Source organism: Akebia trifoliata, chromosome 13 (assembly GCF_017979445.1).
Source record: "Akebia trifoliata isolate Shusen 1 chromosome 13, ASM1797944v1, whole genome shotgun sequence".
Taxonomy (NCBI): domain Eukaryota; kingdom Viridiplantae; phylum Streptophyta; class Magnoliopsida; order Ranunculales; family Lardizabalaceae; genus Akebia; species Akebia trifoliata.
This window is the reverse complement of record NC_141387.1, coordinates 14,952,546-14,965,470: the sequence shown is the minus strand read 5'-3', so window position 1 is coordinate 14,965,470 and position 12,925 is coordinate 14,952,546. Positions and strand designations below refer to the sequence as shown.

General features: G+C 37.7%; 1 protein-coding gene across 5 annotated transcripts in view; it reads left to right on the top strand.

Annotated features, from left to right (window-relative positions):
• RGD3 (ROOT GROWTH DEFECTIVE 3) overlaps positions 1–12,925 on the top strand; it is a 55,779-nt gene that overhangs the window by 4,010 nt on the left and 38,844 nt on the right. For 4 of the 5 annotated variants that reach the window (XM_086420029.1, XM_086420030.1, XM_086420033.1 and 1 more), the window contains 2 exons: positions 383–512; positions 685–779. In XM_086420029.1, the coding sequence (XP_086276155.1) occupies positions 464–512; positions 685–779 (144 nt within the window). In that variant the 5' untranslated portion in view covers positions 383–463. Of the gene's footprint in view, positions 1–273; positions 312–382; positions 513–684; positions 780–12,925 lie in introns of all 5 variants that reach the window. The other variant, XM_086420031.1, reaches the window with a different exon arrangement.

The window sequence follows — 12,925 nt, the reverse complement described above, 5'->3', positions numbered from 1 at the left end:
ATCATTTTTGTAAACGGTTTGACCAGGTCAACGAAAGTCCGAGGAGTGGGTAACACTAATATCCCCCATTTTGCCGTCTTTAAAAATATTAAATTACCCTTTTCTTTTTTGACTTAAAATTGAGAATATATGAAAACTATTTTATTTATTCCAATGATATCTTGGTAATGATCTCTGTTGCATATATATGCTTTCTATTAGGATGGTTTGGTATTATCTTGGTTTATCGAGTGGTTGACATATAAAAGAATGTATTATGTGTTTGATTTGCAGATTACTTTCTAGCCAGATGCATATTGCAAGTTTTGAGGGTATAAATAATTCCAACAAGGATAAATGTCACTTATTACTGAGTAATGGGGTTGACTGTTTTGTACTTTAGGGGCTTTTGGGACCTGGATAGAGTGCTTTGCTTGCCTTCACAACGAGTTCGAATGAGAGAGTCTGCATCTTTGCAGGCTCCATGGCTCAGCAGTCGTCTCGTCTTCAGCGCCTGCTCACTCTGTTGGACAGTATCCTTTTATTCCTGTTTCAAAAATTCTTATTTTCATCTCCTGTTATTGCATGTTGCTTTGACTGTGTAGATTATAATTGATTTGGTGTTCATGTGTGTAGTCTACATTTTGGATACCTGGATTTTTGTCCATGATATTTGTATCGTCTGTTTCCTTGATCTAAGTTAAGCTGGCTCAACTCAATCAACGAGATTCACAGCGGCTCGTCAAATTGGAGATATTGCAAAATCACACCCCCAAGACTTGAACTCTCTTTTAAAGAAGGTATCTTGCTAATTTGGCTCTGTCCATTTTGCTTTTGATTGATGTATTGGTTAATCTTTTTGCAATGCTTTCTGTTTTATTTTTTTGATAAGTAAAACAAATTTCATTAATCATTAATAAAAGGCAGTCGAGGATACCGACCAAAAGTACAAGACACCACCAAGATAAGACTTTACACATTACAAAGGGAGTCCCATTTAAACACCAAATCCTCATAAAAGACCCCTTTGAAAGTTCCATCTAGCTTACCCCAATAAAATAACAATCCAAGAATAAACAAAATCATGTCGTAGTCAGATCTTTCCATCCCCGAAAAGATTCTTCTGTTTCTCTCCTTCCGCACACCTTAGCAAATTGCCAAAGGGAGCAAAGCCCAATGACTTTTTTTCCTACCCGTGAATAAGTTATGATTCCAACCTTGGGAGAGGGATAAAGTAGAAGGAAAAAACTCAAGAGATATTGAACAACTGCAAGACATGAGACCAGATTTGGACCGCAAAAGGGCAATGTAAAGAATATGGTCAATAGATTCCCCAGTTGCACATCACAGAATGCAGATATTAGGCGAAATGAAACCCCTCCTAATTAGGTGGTCGAGGAGATTACAAGAAATCACTATTCAAGTAAAAAAAGAGACTTTTGAAGGCACCTTCGCCCCCCAAATGGGGATTATGGGGAAAGACCCAAAGCCTTGTGCTACTAGGGTGTTCTTGAACGAGCTTACTTAGAAACATCTCTCCTTATTTAGGGTCCATTCCCAACAATCACTCTCAGAATCCTCAAAACGCACTTGGTCCAGCTTGGAGGATAGGTCCGCTAGCTCCTAAATCCCCCAATCGTTGAAAGCTCTCCTAAAACCCAAGTCCCACAAGATTTCACACAAGATTTCACTTTCGTTTTGGGTCACTAAGGCAGATATAGGCATATTCTTCTTGGAGGATAACTCAAAGAGCACATGATATTATAATGATAAGGGAGTCTCCCCACGTCATATCCTCACTCCACATCCACTTCTGATTTAATAGAACACCTTTGAGGTTTTGGTTATGCTCATGCCCTATCATTATAAAAATTACTTGAGAAAGAATATTATAAAAAATATTTTGCTTGCTTTTTTACATATCATTTGAATCCTCATTCCATCTTGACCAAGGCATTGAGAAGGAACCCAAAAGTTAATTGGTGTGACAAAAAAACAACATATTTTAGTTATGGTAAGTATTAAAATTATTTAAAGTGAAGTGTATTATATATTAGGGTATTTTTTCCAAGTTATATTTATTCCCGGTTGGGATATCTTGTTTCATCAGCTTATCAAGATGATGAATGTGACTGAGATCGTGAACCTTGACTGCACACCAGTAACAAATATTTTTTTTAAAGGTAAAAGAGATTCTACTAATAATAAGAAAGTACAACAAAAAAGCAGTTGAAGCGGCCACCACAAAAAAACAAAAGAAAGAGCAAAATAAAAATAAAGAGATAAACAAGACCAAAAAACATGAACTACAATGCTTGCATGAGTGACAGAGGAGGTCCCACCTAAACATGAAATCCTGAAAAACACTCATCGAAATACCTTGGAGTAGTAGGACATCAATCCCGCAATAGACATGAGAACTTCGTGCATTGAATGCTCTTTTGCTCTAAAGTTCCTATTATTCCACTAAAGCCAGATACCCCAACATATAACAATCTCTGTGAAAGGCCACTTGATACTTTTTTTTGTGGTAAATTACTGCTTTGAGATGCCAACTCTGAAATAGTGCCATCAAAGAAGAGGGAAAACACCAAGAGCCTCTAAATAATGACAAAAATGAGCTCAAACTTCTCTTGAAAAAGAGAAATGAATAAGGTCCTCTATCGATTCCTGACCAGACCTGCACATAAAACAATAGATGGCTGAATAGACTCCTCTTGCCATAAGGTTATCCATGCTGAGAATTCTCCTAAGGCGACTTACCCGTTTGAAATGACAAGGATATACATAATGAATCCTACCTAGACAAAAAAGGAAAATAAAGAGAACATAAAAGTTTATTTGGTCTCTATCACACATGATTTCACTAATTAGCTACCCAAAAGATATAGGATTTTAGACGATAAATTTGTTTCTTTTTTAATAACCCTATTGCAATAAATAAAGCCCAATGAATGCTTTGAAGGGCACCTGTGTTTTTTTGCCAATCTTCTTGATTATATCAACAACTTGCTTGTGGTGGCCATAATGACAAAAAATTTTGGATTTTTGCGCAAGTCACAATTCTTTAAATCATTGATTTAATAATTTTAAAGAACACCTTTTCATATTATATTTGTGAGAAGATAGAAATTAGGGTTTGGAGAGAGAGAGAGGAGTTGAAGAGAGATGAAGGTGAGTTTGATACCCTCTCTAGGTTTCAACCCTCACTATTTATAGTCACATAGTGATGGGCCCATCACATACAGTGAATAGAAGATAATATAAAATAAGAACTCTAACACTCCCCCTCAAGCTAGAGCATACAAATCAGATATAACCAACTTGGTACAACAATTAAGAAAGGAGCTTTGAGATAGTGGCTTTGTGAACACATCTCCCAATTGATTTTCTAATGATGTAAGGATTAGATATATGTTTCGCCAAGACCATGTTGTGAATAAAGTGACAATTAACTTCGATGTGCTTGGTCCTCTCATGAACACTGGTTTGCTAGCAATATAGCTAGCAATTTGATTGTCGCAATACATAGGCAGCTTGATTGTCATAATACATATGCATAGAAGAAGGAATCTTAATTCCCATTTCCTTGAGAAGTAATTAAACCTAGAGCATCTCACATTCAGTGTGAGCCATAGCCTTGTATTCTACCTCAACATTGAAGCGAGCTACAACTTCTAGTTTCTTACTGCACCAAGACACCAAATTTCCACCTACAAAGGCACAATAACTTGAAGTGGACCGATGATCTGTACGACTTCCAACCCAATTAGCATTTGAAAAATCAATGACAAATAGAACTTGAGTGATCTGTATAACAACCCATTTCTTGGTGAGCCCTTCAAATAGCACATAATTAAAAAAATTGCATCCCAATAAGGCTATTGTGGAGCATGCATAAATTGACTAACTACTTCAACAACAAATATGATGTTTGGGTGAATAACAATAAGATAAATTTTTTTACCAACTAATCTATGACAACGACCTGCATCTAGATAAATCTCCCCCTGTTCAGCGTCAAGTTTATTGGTTGGGATCTGTATGAATATCAACTGGCTTAAAGCTTGAACATACTTTTGTTGAGGCATGCTTATTCCAGTCTTGGAACGAGCGACCTTAGTACCAAGAAAGTAGAGGAGAAGACCCAAATCTTTAGTGTGGAATTGCTTAGACGAATGGATCGTCAAGTCTGAGATACCTCCTGAGTCACTTCCAATAATAATAATATCATCCACGTATACTATGAACACAATAACCCCAACAGAAGACCGACGAATAAAAATAGAGTGATCAAACATAACGTACGAAACCATAGGTAAGCACAACATAATTGAACTTATCAAACCATGCTCTAGATGATTGTTTCAGTCCATAAATGGCTTTTTGATGTAGCGGAAGTGTGTGAATCAATAGATTCGATAGGTTGTGCTCAATGGAACACTCAAAATCAATTTAAATCAATAGATTCAATTGATAAACAAGCAATAGCTTGAAAGAAAATAAAGCATAAAGCTAAAAAGTAATTAAAAGAGAAAAAATAATTAAATTATTATTGATTGATTTTTTTTACTTTCGGATTTGGAGCTCCTTATATAGATAACTCCATCGTAACAACTTAGAATTCTACTAAAATATTAAAAATTAACATTCCTAACCTATCTATAATATAATACTAACTTTCTAATCCTATTAAAACTCAAATTTAACACTTCTAAGCACTTCTAATTATAGCCTAAAAAATAAAAACGAATTTAAAATAAATTAGAAACTAATAAGTAATAGATCCCCTAAAGTAACTAGAAAATAGAAATCCTAATAGAACTAAAAAATAGAAACAAAATCTAATAGAATTAGAAAACTACTTAGAGCTGTAGATATCCTACATCACTTTATTTATACAACACACCAAATCTTCCTTACTCGAAGTAACATACCCAGGAGGTTGCTCCATATAAACCTCTTCTTGTAAATCCTCATGCAAAAATGCATTCTTAATGTCTAGTTGATATAAAGGCTAATAAAAAACAGCCACATAAATAAGAACTCTAACAGAGTTCAGTCGAGCCACATGAGAGAATGTCTCACTATAGTCCACCCCAAGTATCTGAGTATAGCCTTTAGTAAATAGTCGTGCTTTTAAGTGCTCAACAGAACCGTTTGGGAGATATTTGACTACATAAACCCATTGGCAATTCACAGTCTGTTTCCTGGTAGGGAGGGGTAAGATCTCAAGTATGATTATGATGGAGGGCTTCATCTCCTCATCCATATCTAGTTTCCACTTAGACGAAGACATAGCTTGTGTATAAGTAATAAGAGCAGAAATAACGGACAAAGAGAAAGAAAATCGTCGAAAAGGAGACATAAAAGAAAACAAAATCGGCAATAGGGTGTTTCGTGCAAGATCTGGTACCTTTCCGTAATTCAATATGTAGGTCAATACTAGGTGAAAGAACCTCAATTGAAAGCGTTGAGTGAGCTGGGGCTAGTTTAGGAAGGGTACCATAAGGTACAACTGCATGGGGAGGAGTACGTTCATAAACTTGAAGCAAAGCATTTGAAGAACCACTTGTAGGAACAACAGTAGGGATAACATGAGTAATAGAAGGAAGAATGGGAGAGGACAACTCCTTATGACGTGAAGACACAATGTCCAAATCAATTGAAGCTCCGACAGATGATGAGAAAGGCGTGTATTCAAAGAATGTCACATTAACAATAACATAATACCGTTGTGAGACAAGATAGTAGCACTGGTAATCTTTTTGAGTGTGAGAATAGCTTAAAAATATACATTTAATGGACTAAGGCGATAATTTATCAAGACCAGACTCAAAAGAGTGAACAAAGCATACACAACCAAAGATTTGAGGTCGGATAATAAAAGGGTCAACTTGAGGATAAACAAAGGAGAATGGTGAACGACCATCTAGAATTGATGATGGCATATGATTAATAGGAAGGCAAGCCGTAAACATCACCCCAATAGGATTTTGGAACATGCATATGAAGCATGAGGGTGCAAACAACATCAAGTAAATGATGGTGTTTACGTTCTACAATACCATGTTATTGGGAGGTGTGAGCATATGATGTTTGATAAATAAGGCCATGGTCAGAACAAAATGATTGAATAGATGATTGCGTGTATTTTAGGGCATTATTAGATCGAATGATTTTAATAAGCTTGCCAAATTGAATGAAATCTCTTTGTAGAAATCAAGAAGAGTATGAGGTAATTCAGTGCAATCTTTCAGTAAAAATAGCCATGTCATTCTTGAATAATCATCCACAAACTCAACGAAGTAATGAAAACTAGATAAATTTTTTGTTCTGGATGGACCCCAAATATCCGTATGATTTATATAAAAAAAATTTGATTACAGACTCTCAAGACGATGAGGAAAAGAACTATGGTGATGTTTTCCTAGCTGTCAAGCCTTTCATTTTAAAACATACATTGGACTCGGATATGAAATAATATGACGCAAGCTCGCCAAAGACACATGACCTAAATGAAAATGCCATTGAAGAGGCAAAACAAAAGTACTCAAGCAGATGCAGTCTCCCCATCTACCAAGTAGTCCAGGCCATCTTTTTCGTGCCCCAAACCAATCATCTTCTTCGTCTTGAGATCTTGGAAAACAAAAGAGGAAGAAAAAAATGTTACGGAACATTGTATAAATTTTTTAAGCTAACTAACAGATAATAGATTAAAGGAAAATTCGAGACAAGGTGGAGGATAAAGAAAGAGATGGGGTTGAATGAACATCACATCTCCCCACTACACTTTGAGTAGAACCATTAGCTAACACAATATGAAATCTAAGCGATTGTAAATTAGAGAAGATGTGGGATATACTAGACATGTGGGCACTAACCCTATAATTGATGACCCAAGATGAAGGGGACTTGGTAGCCATAAGTGTGGGGTTACCTGAATTAGCCATTGTAGTTGTGGGTTGAGAAGGTCCTGCAATCTAAGTATTCATCTTTTGAAGAATTGCACCAAGCTGAGTAGAATAATTAGAAGAAGTAGCTCTAGATGGAGCTTGAGAGGGTGGATTGCATTTCGCGTTCAAGTTAGACAAAACAATGCAACTTGCCACGCTGTCTTTTTTGAGTTTCTAGAACGGTGGTCAAAGGTTGGTACTGTTGAAACTCCTCTTACATACCATAAAGAGAGTTATAATACTCACCAAAAGACCTGCCAGCATGTTTTGTAGTAAACGTGGCCTCGGACAGATCATAAATTGGTGATACATTGTTTTTCTTGAGAATTCATCTCCTGAATGGTTGTCCAAATCTGTTTGCTTGAGTACATAACATTAGAGGAAATTGATGATTCCATGTTGTTCCAAAGCCATGTCATCACCAAAGAATTGTCACTCTGCCAATCTTCATTATGCTTATCATCTGGTGGTAGGGGGTCTTCAACAAGAAGCTTAGATTTCTTCTTGGCACATAAAAATGCTCGAAATGGTAAATAATTTGTGTCATTGAGCTCGATAGAGGCAATTTGAGCACCAACACCATCAGAAATTCCCAAATTTGCCATCCGGGAATCTCAAAAATAAAATAAAAATTTAGAGTATCCTTGGGGATATTCTATTAAATGTGACTAGGGTTCAAAAGCCAACGATATAAAACTTGATCGGAATAGTCTTTGCATTTGTTAAACAGGAAGTTATAATATAATTTGTTTGTGATTACTTTATAAAAAATTGAGTAGGGTCTTGGTGGAGGTGATGGATTATGTTTGTGTCTATCTGCATCTCTTTCAATAAATGGTTCTCCTAAAGGAAATTTTAAAAGCTAGAGAATGCTTTGAGAAGGAGATACCTTGTTTTTCATTTTTATTCATAATAGTGGTGAAGGCTCTTAGTAATTTGATTAGGAAAGCAAAATTTTTTCGATGATACTATTTTGTTGAAGTGGACTTCTCCTAATCATATGTTTAATCATTGGGTGCACTTTACTGTTGTGAGGAGGTTTTAATACTTTTTTTAGAATTGGCTTATTCATTGTTGTTTGGAATGATGCAATTTTGTTTAAGGTTAGCTTGAGAGGTAGGTAGAGGTTGATATGAAAATTGTGAGCTGAGATGAGCAAGAATCAATCGAGGCCCCAAAATGGCAATGTTTCGGAACTTGTGACAATCTTCATGGTCACGATGACAAACATGGAGAAGATTGGTGTGCTTTGACCTCACAATTGAATTGAGAGACCCCAAGTGCTTTGATGGAGGATAAAAACCAATTAGAAAATGGTATGGGGAAGGGCATAACATGACTTGTTATTTGACACCCCACAGATGTCGCCAAAATGTGGGGGGAAAATCGATTGCAAGCATAGTGCATGGTGTCTGGGTTGGCCGATATTATGAGCAATCAGGTCACCCAAGTTACCTAAGTATTTAGATTGGCAAGATGAGGTCTGTTATACTAGGTTACATATCAGGTTAATATTGATGTAGTCACAAAGTACCTTATTAAATGATTGCAAGCATTTACATATGTAGCAAGTTGTTTCGCCGTAAGACACTTGTACTGTGAAGGTGGCATGTATATTTTATGCTCTTATAGTGTTATAAATCAAATCCATTTTACTTGTTTCGTTAGTTTGAATTTGGGTTCGTAGTTTGCGGTTCACCACTCGGGAACAAAACTGGTTCGTGGATGTTTTTTCATAAAGGGTATTTAAATCATTTGCATTACTTAGAGAAGAAGACCTAGGTTAAATTTGATCAAAGGTGGAGGGGATTTTTATTTCCCAAATGATGACTCTAATAGTGAAAAAATATAGATTGGGTTCTAATAGTGACAAAATAGAGGAGGGGCATCTCTAATATAAAAAATAAAGGGATATATTGGTTCATAGTTTTTCACGAACCATGGGCAAATTGAACCAGGAACCGATTTTCAATTCGGCATGGTTAGAGCAAATCTAGTAACAGAGAATCAAATAATGCCGCATGGATGACGTAGATGAAAAGAGCTAGGCTCGCAATTTTCCTTTTTGACTTCCTTGGGTTGCATGTATCTTGAGTTGGCAAGTGTATGAATGTGATTAGGTGCGTATTCTTTACACCCTCAAAGGTATGGAAATGAGACTTGAAAGTCGTGTTTTGGTCCTAAATTAGTGGCATTTGTGTAAGGGGCAGGTAGATTTTGGATGGAGTTCTAATGGCCAATGAATGTATCAATTCTAGATTGAGGTTGAGGGATATAGTGGCGTGTAAGATTGACATGGAATACGACCACGTGATTTGGGAATGTCTGAAGTATATGATGGGCCGTATGTGATTTGGGGAAAGATGGATGATGAAATGTGCGTTGTCGGCGTCATTCTCGATTTTGGTAAATGGAAGTCTAGTGGTTTACTTTAAAAGCTCAAGAGCTTTCAAAAAAGTTGATCCAATATCTCTTTTCTTATTCATGATTGTTGCTGAGGTTTTGAATTGACCAATGGCAAGAGCAATCCAAAATGGGGACTCTTCAATTTTGAAATTAATAAAGGCCCATGACATTTATAGTTTGTAGATGACAATATTATATTCGTGGAGAATTTAATGGCTCAAATCAGATTTTTGAGGGTCTTCTAAAAACTAAATCCCAAGATATGCCCGTCCTAGACTGGTGTTCAAAAGGATGAAATTAGATTAAACTTATTTTGAGATAGGGGGTATATAACAAAGGGAATTTCTTTGGGAGCGACGACGGCCACACCACCGATCTTCCAAAAATTGAACACCTTCACCACTTCCCACCTTAAATCCTATCTCATTCCAAAACGCATGGTGCACCTTTGAGATTCCTTTCCAAATGCCACATCCAAAAGCTTCCTTAGCATCCCCACTTTCCCACCCACATCTTTTTTTTTTGGCAAATTTTGCTTTAATAACTTTTCTCCAAAAGCTCTCTCGTTCTATTCCAAATCTCCAAAGCCATTTGCCAAGAAGGGCACTATTAATACACTTCAATCTTCAGAAACCCAAGCTTCCCCATTTTCTTTCCATACAATATGCTCCATTTGATGATATTTCTTTTTCCATCCTTACCATGCCACAATTTTTTTTGAAAAGTTTATCAATCTTTTTTATTATTTTTTTTATGCTTTTAGGGATTGAAAACCAGGATAGAAAGAACACAAGGATGCTAGATAGATAACGTATTCTTAATTTTTTTTTTTAATAAGCCAAAATTTATTGATAAAAGTAAGCCTGGGCGAGGTGACCAACCAAGCAATGACAAAATACAAATCACCTATTGTAATTGTAGATTACACACCTGGTCAACTACAAAATCATCAAACCCTATTCCTCTAAATTCCTCAAAAACTTTCGACCAAACAAAAATAAAACCTAACACTGTCAAGTTGGTCGCTTGAATATCTGATGCTTTTGCTTCGAAGACTCTTATTACGTTCAATCCATAACCCCCAACGAATGGCGAAAGGCAAGAGACTCCACAATCGCCTCTTAGCACCCGCAAAAACACTTCCCTGCATAAGCCAACTCTCGAAAAATTGCTTCACCGTGACTGGGTTACAACCAACCATACCAAACAGCTTGAAGAAATTACCCCAAACTTGGGATGCCATTGGACAATGTAATAACAGTTGGTTGATTGATTCACCGACTTGAAGGCACATTGGGCAGCCATTTACTCCATAAAAACCCCTCCTTACCAGGTTGTCCATTGTAACAAGTTTGCCCAACACCACTGTCAAAATGAAAAACCTCAATTTTGGTGGAAATGTAGCAACCCCAAACAGCCACCAAAGGAAACAAAGGTTCTTCTGTAATGTACATGGATCGATAAAAGGTGCCCACCGAGAAGAAGCCCTCTCTGTTTAGCTTCCATATGTGGGTATCTTCCCTATTTGGTTGAATTGTTGTTGAGCTTAGAGAAGAGAGGAGATTCGCGACATCACTTCCCAGTCATTGAATCCTATGCAGAAGTTGAAGTCCCAAGAGATGTCCACTCCTGTGCTACGCATAAAACTTGTGATCGGAAGCCCTTTCTTCAATGACATAGAGTAAAGAGAGGGAAACTTGGTCATAAGAGGGTTATCTCCACACCAAGCATCCTCCCAAAACCTCACCCTATCGCCTTTGCCCATTTTAAACTTGGTTCTTACTTTAAATTTGGGGAGGATTTTCAAGTTACCTTTCCAAAGGCCACATCCAAACGGCTCTCGGCTTGAACCACTCTCTGACCCAAGAGCATTGACCCCGAACTTTGCAACAATCACATTTCTCCAAGGGCTATCCACTTCCACCCCAAATCTCCATAACCACTTCCCCAAAAGAGCGATATTCATGACCTCCAGCTTTTTAGTACGTAGGCCGCCTTTATTCTTTTGCCAAAGTCACCAGTTTCCAATTTACAAGGTGATTTTTCGCTTGCCTTCTCTGTCGTGCAACAAGAAATTTCGAAACAACCTCTCCATTTTCAACTTTATTGATCTAGAAAGGTGGAACATGGATAAGTACACTGGGATGGATGAGAGTATGCTTTTGATGGGGGTCTATGTACCTCCTTTGGAAAGGAAGTTAGTCTACCACGCGTCAAGTCGCATGCTGATTTTCTCAACCATCGAATCCCAAATCAACATGCTTCTAAAGGAGGCACCCAATGGAAGGCCTAGATAAGAGGTTGGAAAGTTTCCCACTTGGCAGCCCAACCCACAATCAAGGGTAGGGTGTGGACCTCTCCCACCGCTAATGCTCTACTTTTCCTCAAATTAACCGGTATCCCTGAGATCGCCTCGGAGAGACAGAATAAGGCACCCAACTTCCTAGCTTGATCCTAAGAAGCATCTAAGAATACAAACATATCATCTGCGAATTGTAGATGAGAGACCGTAGGCCCCTCCGCCCCTATGGTGAATCTTGTTATATCAGCGTTATCAACCACTCTAGAAATCATACGGCCTAATGATAAATAGGAATGGAGATAGGGGATCTCCTTGCCTCAACCCTATGTGCCTTTTGAAGAACCCTTGCGTAGAGCCATTAACCAACACTGGGAAGGAAGTAGTAGAAACACACTTCATAACCCATTGAACTCAACAAGCTCCAAACCCCATCCGTTTACGTGATCGTTCGCTTTCTCTAAATTCACTTTGCAAACAACACCTGACTTCTTGTCTTTCAAACGTGAGTCAATGCATTCATTGGCAATTAACACTCCATCTAAGATTTGGCGGCCTTTGCTAAAGGCACTTTGGGGGAAGCCAATTAGCCCACTAAGAACACTTTTCAGTTTGTTGGCCAATAAATTAGAGAGATGCTTGTAAGGAGTCCCCACTAAGCTGATTGGTCGCAAGTCCTTTATGGCTTCATCTCCAAGGATTTTCCGGATTAAGGCGATGGAAGGTTTCATTAGACCCCATATTGAGAAAAGCGTCCCTGTAGAAATCATCCACCGAAGCAAGGATATCTACCTTCATAGTATCCCAATAGTTTTTGAAGAATTCAATCTGAAATCCATCCAGGCCAAGTGTCTTGCCATTGCTTAAGCTATTCACAATCTGCCATACCTCATTTTCCTCAAATGGCCTTTCGAGCCAACTTCTCCGCATCTCGCAAATCTAATCAACTGGGAGGTTATCAAGACTCGACCTTCTAGTTTGAGTCTCAGAATATAATCCTAAGTAGAAGTCCACTACTCGTGCTACTGCTTCCTCTCCCACTAACCAATCCCTAGTCACCCTCAGTCGAGAGTGGTGATTAAGTCTATTCCTAGCGTTTGCCAATCTGTGGAAGTACTTCATGTTCTGATCTCCCTCCTTAAGCCACCGCACTCTAGTTTTTTGGTGCCAGTTTATCTACTCTAGTCTGCAAGCTCTGTAAATTTAGCTTTGAGATTGAATTGAAGTGTCCTATCTTCCGACGATAGTAAGTTGACTCTTCTTTTCTTTCGAGCTCCTCGATTCT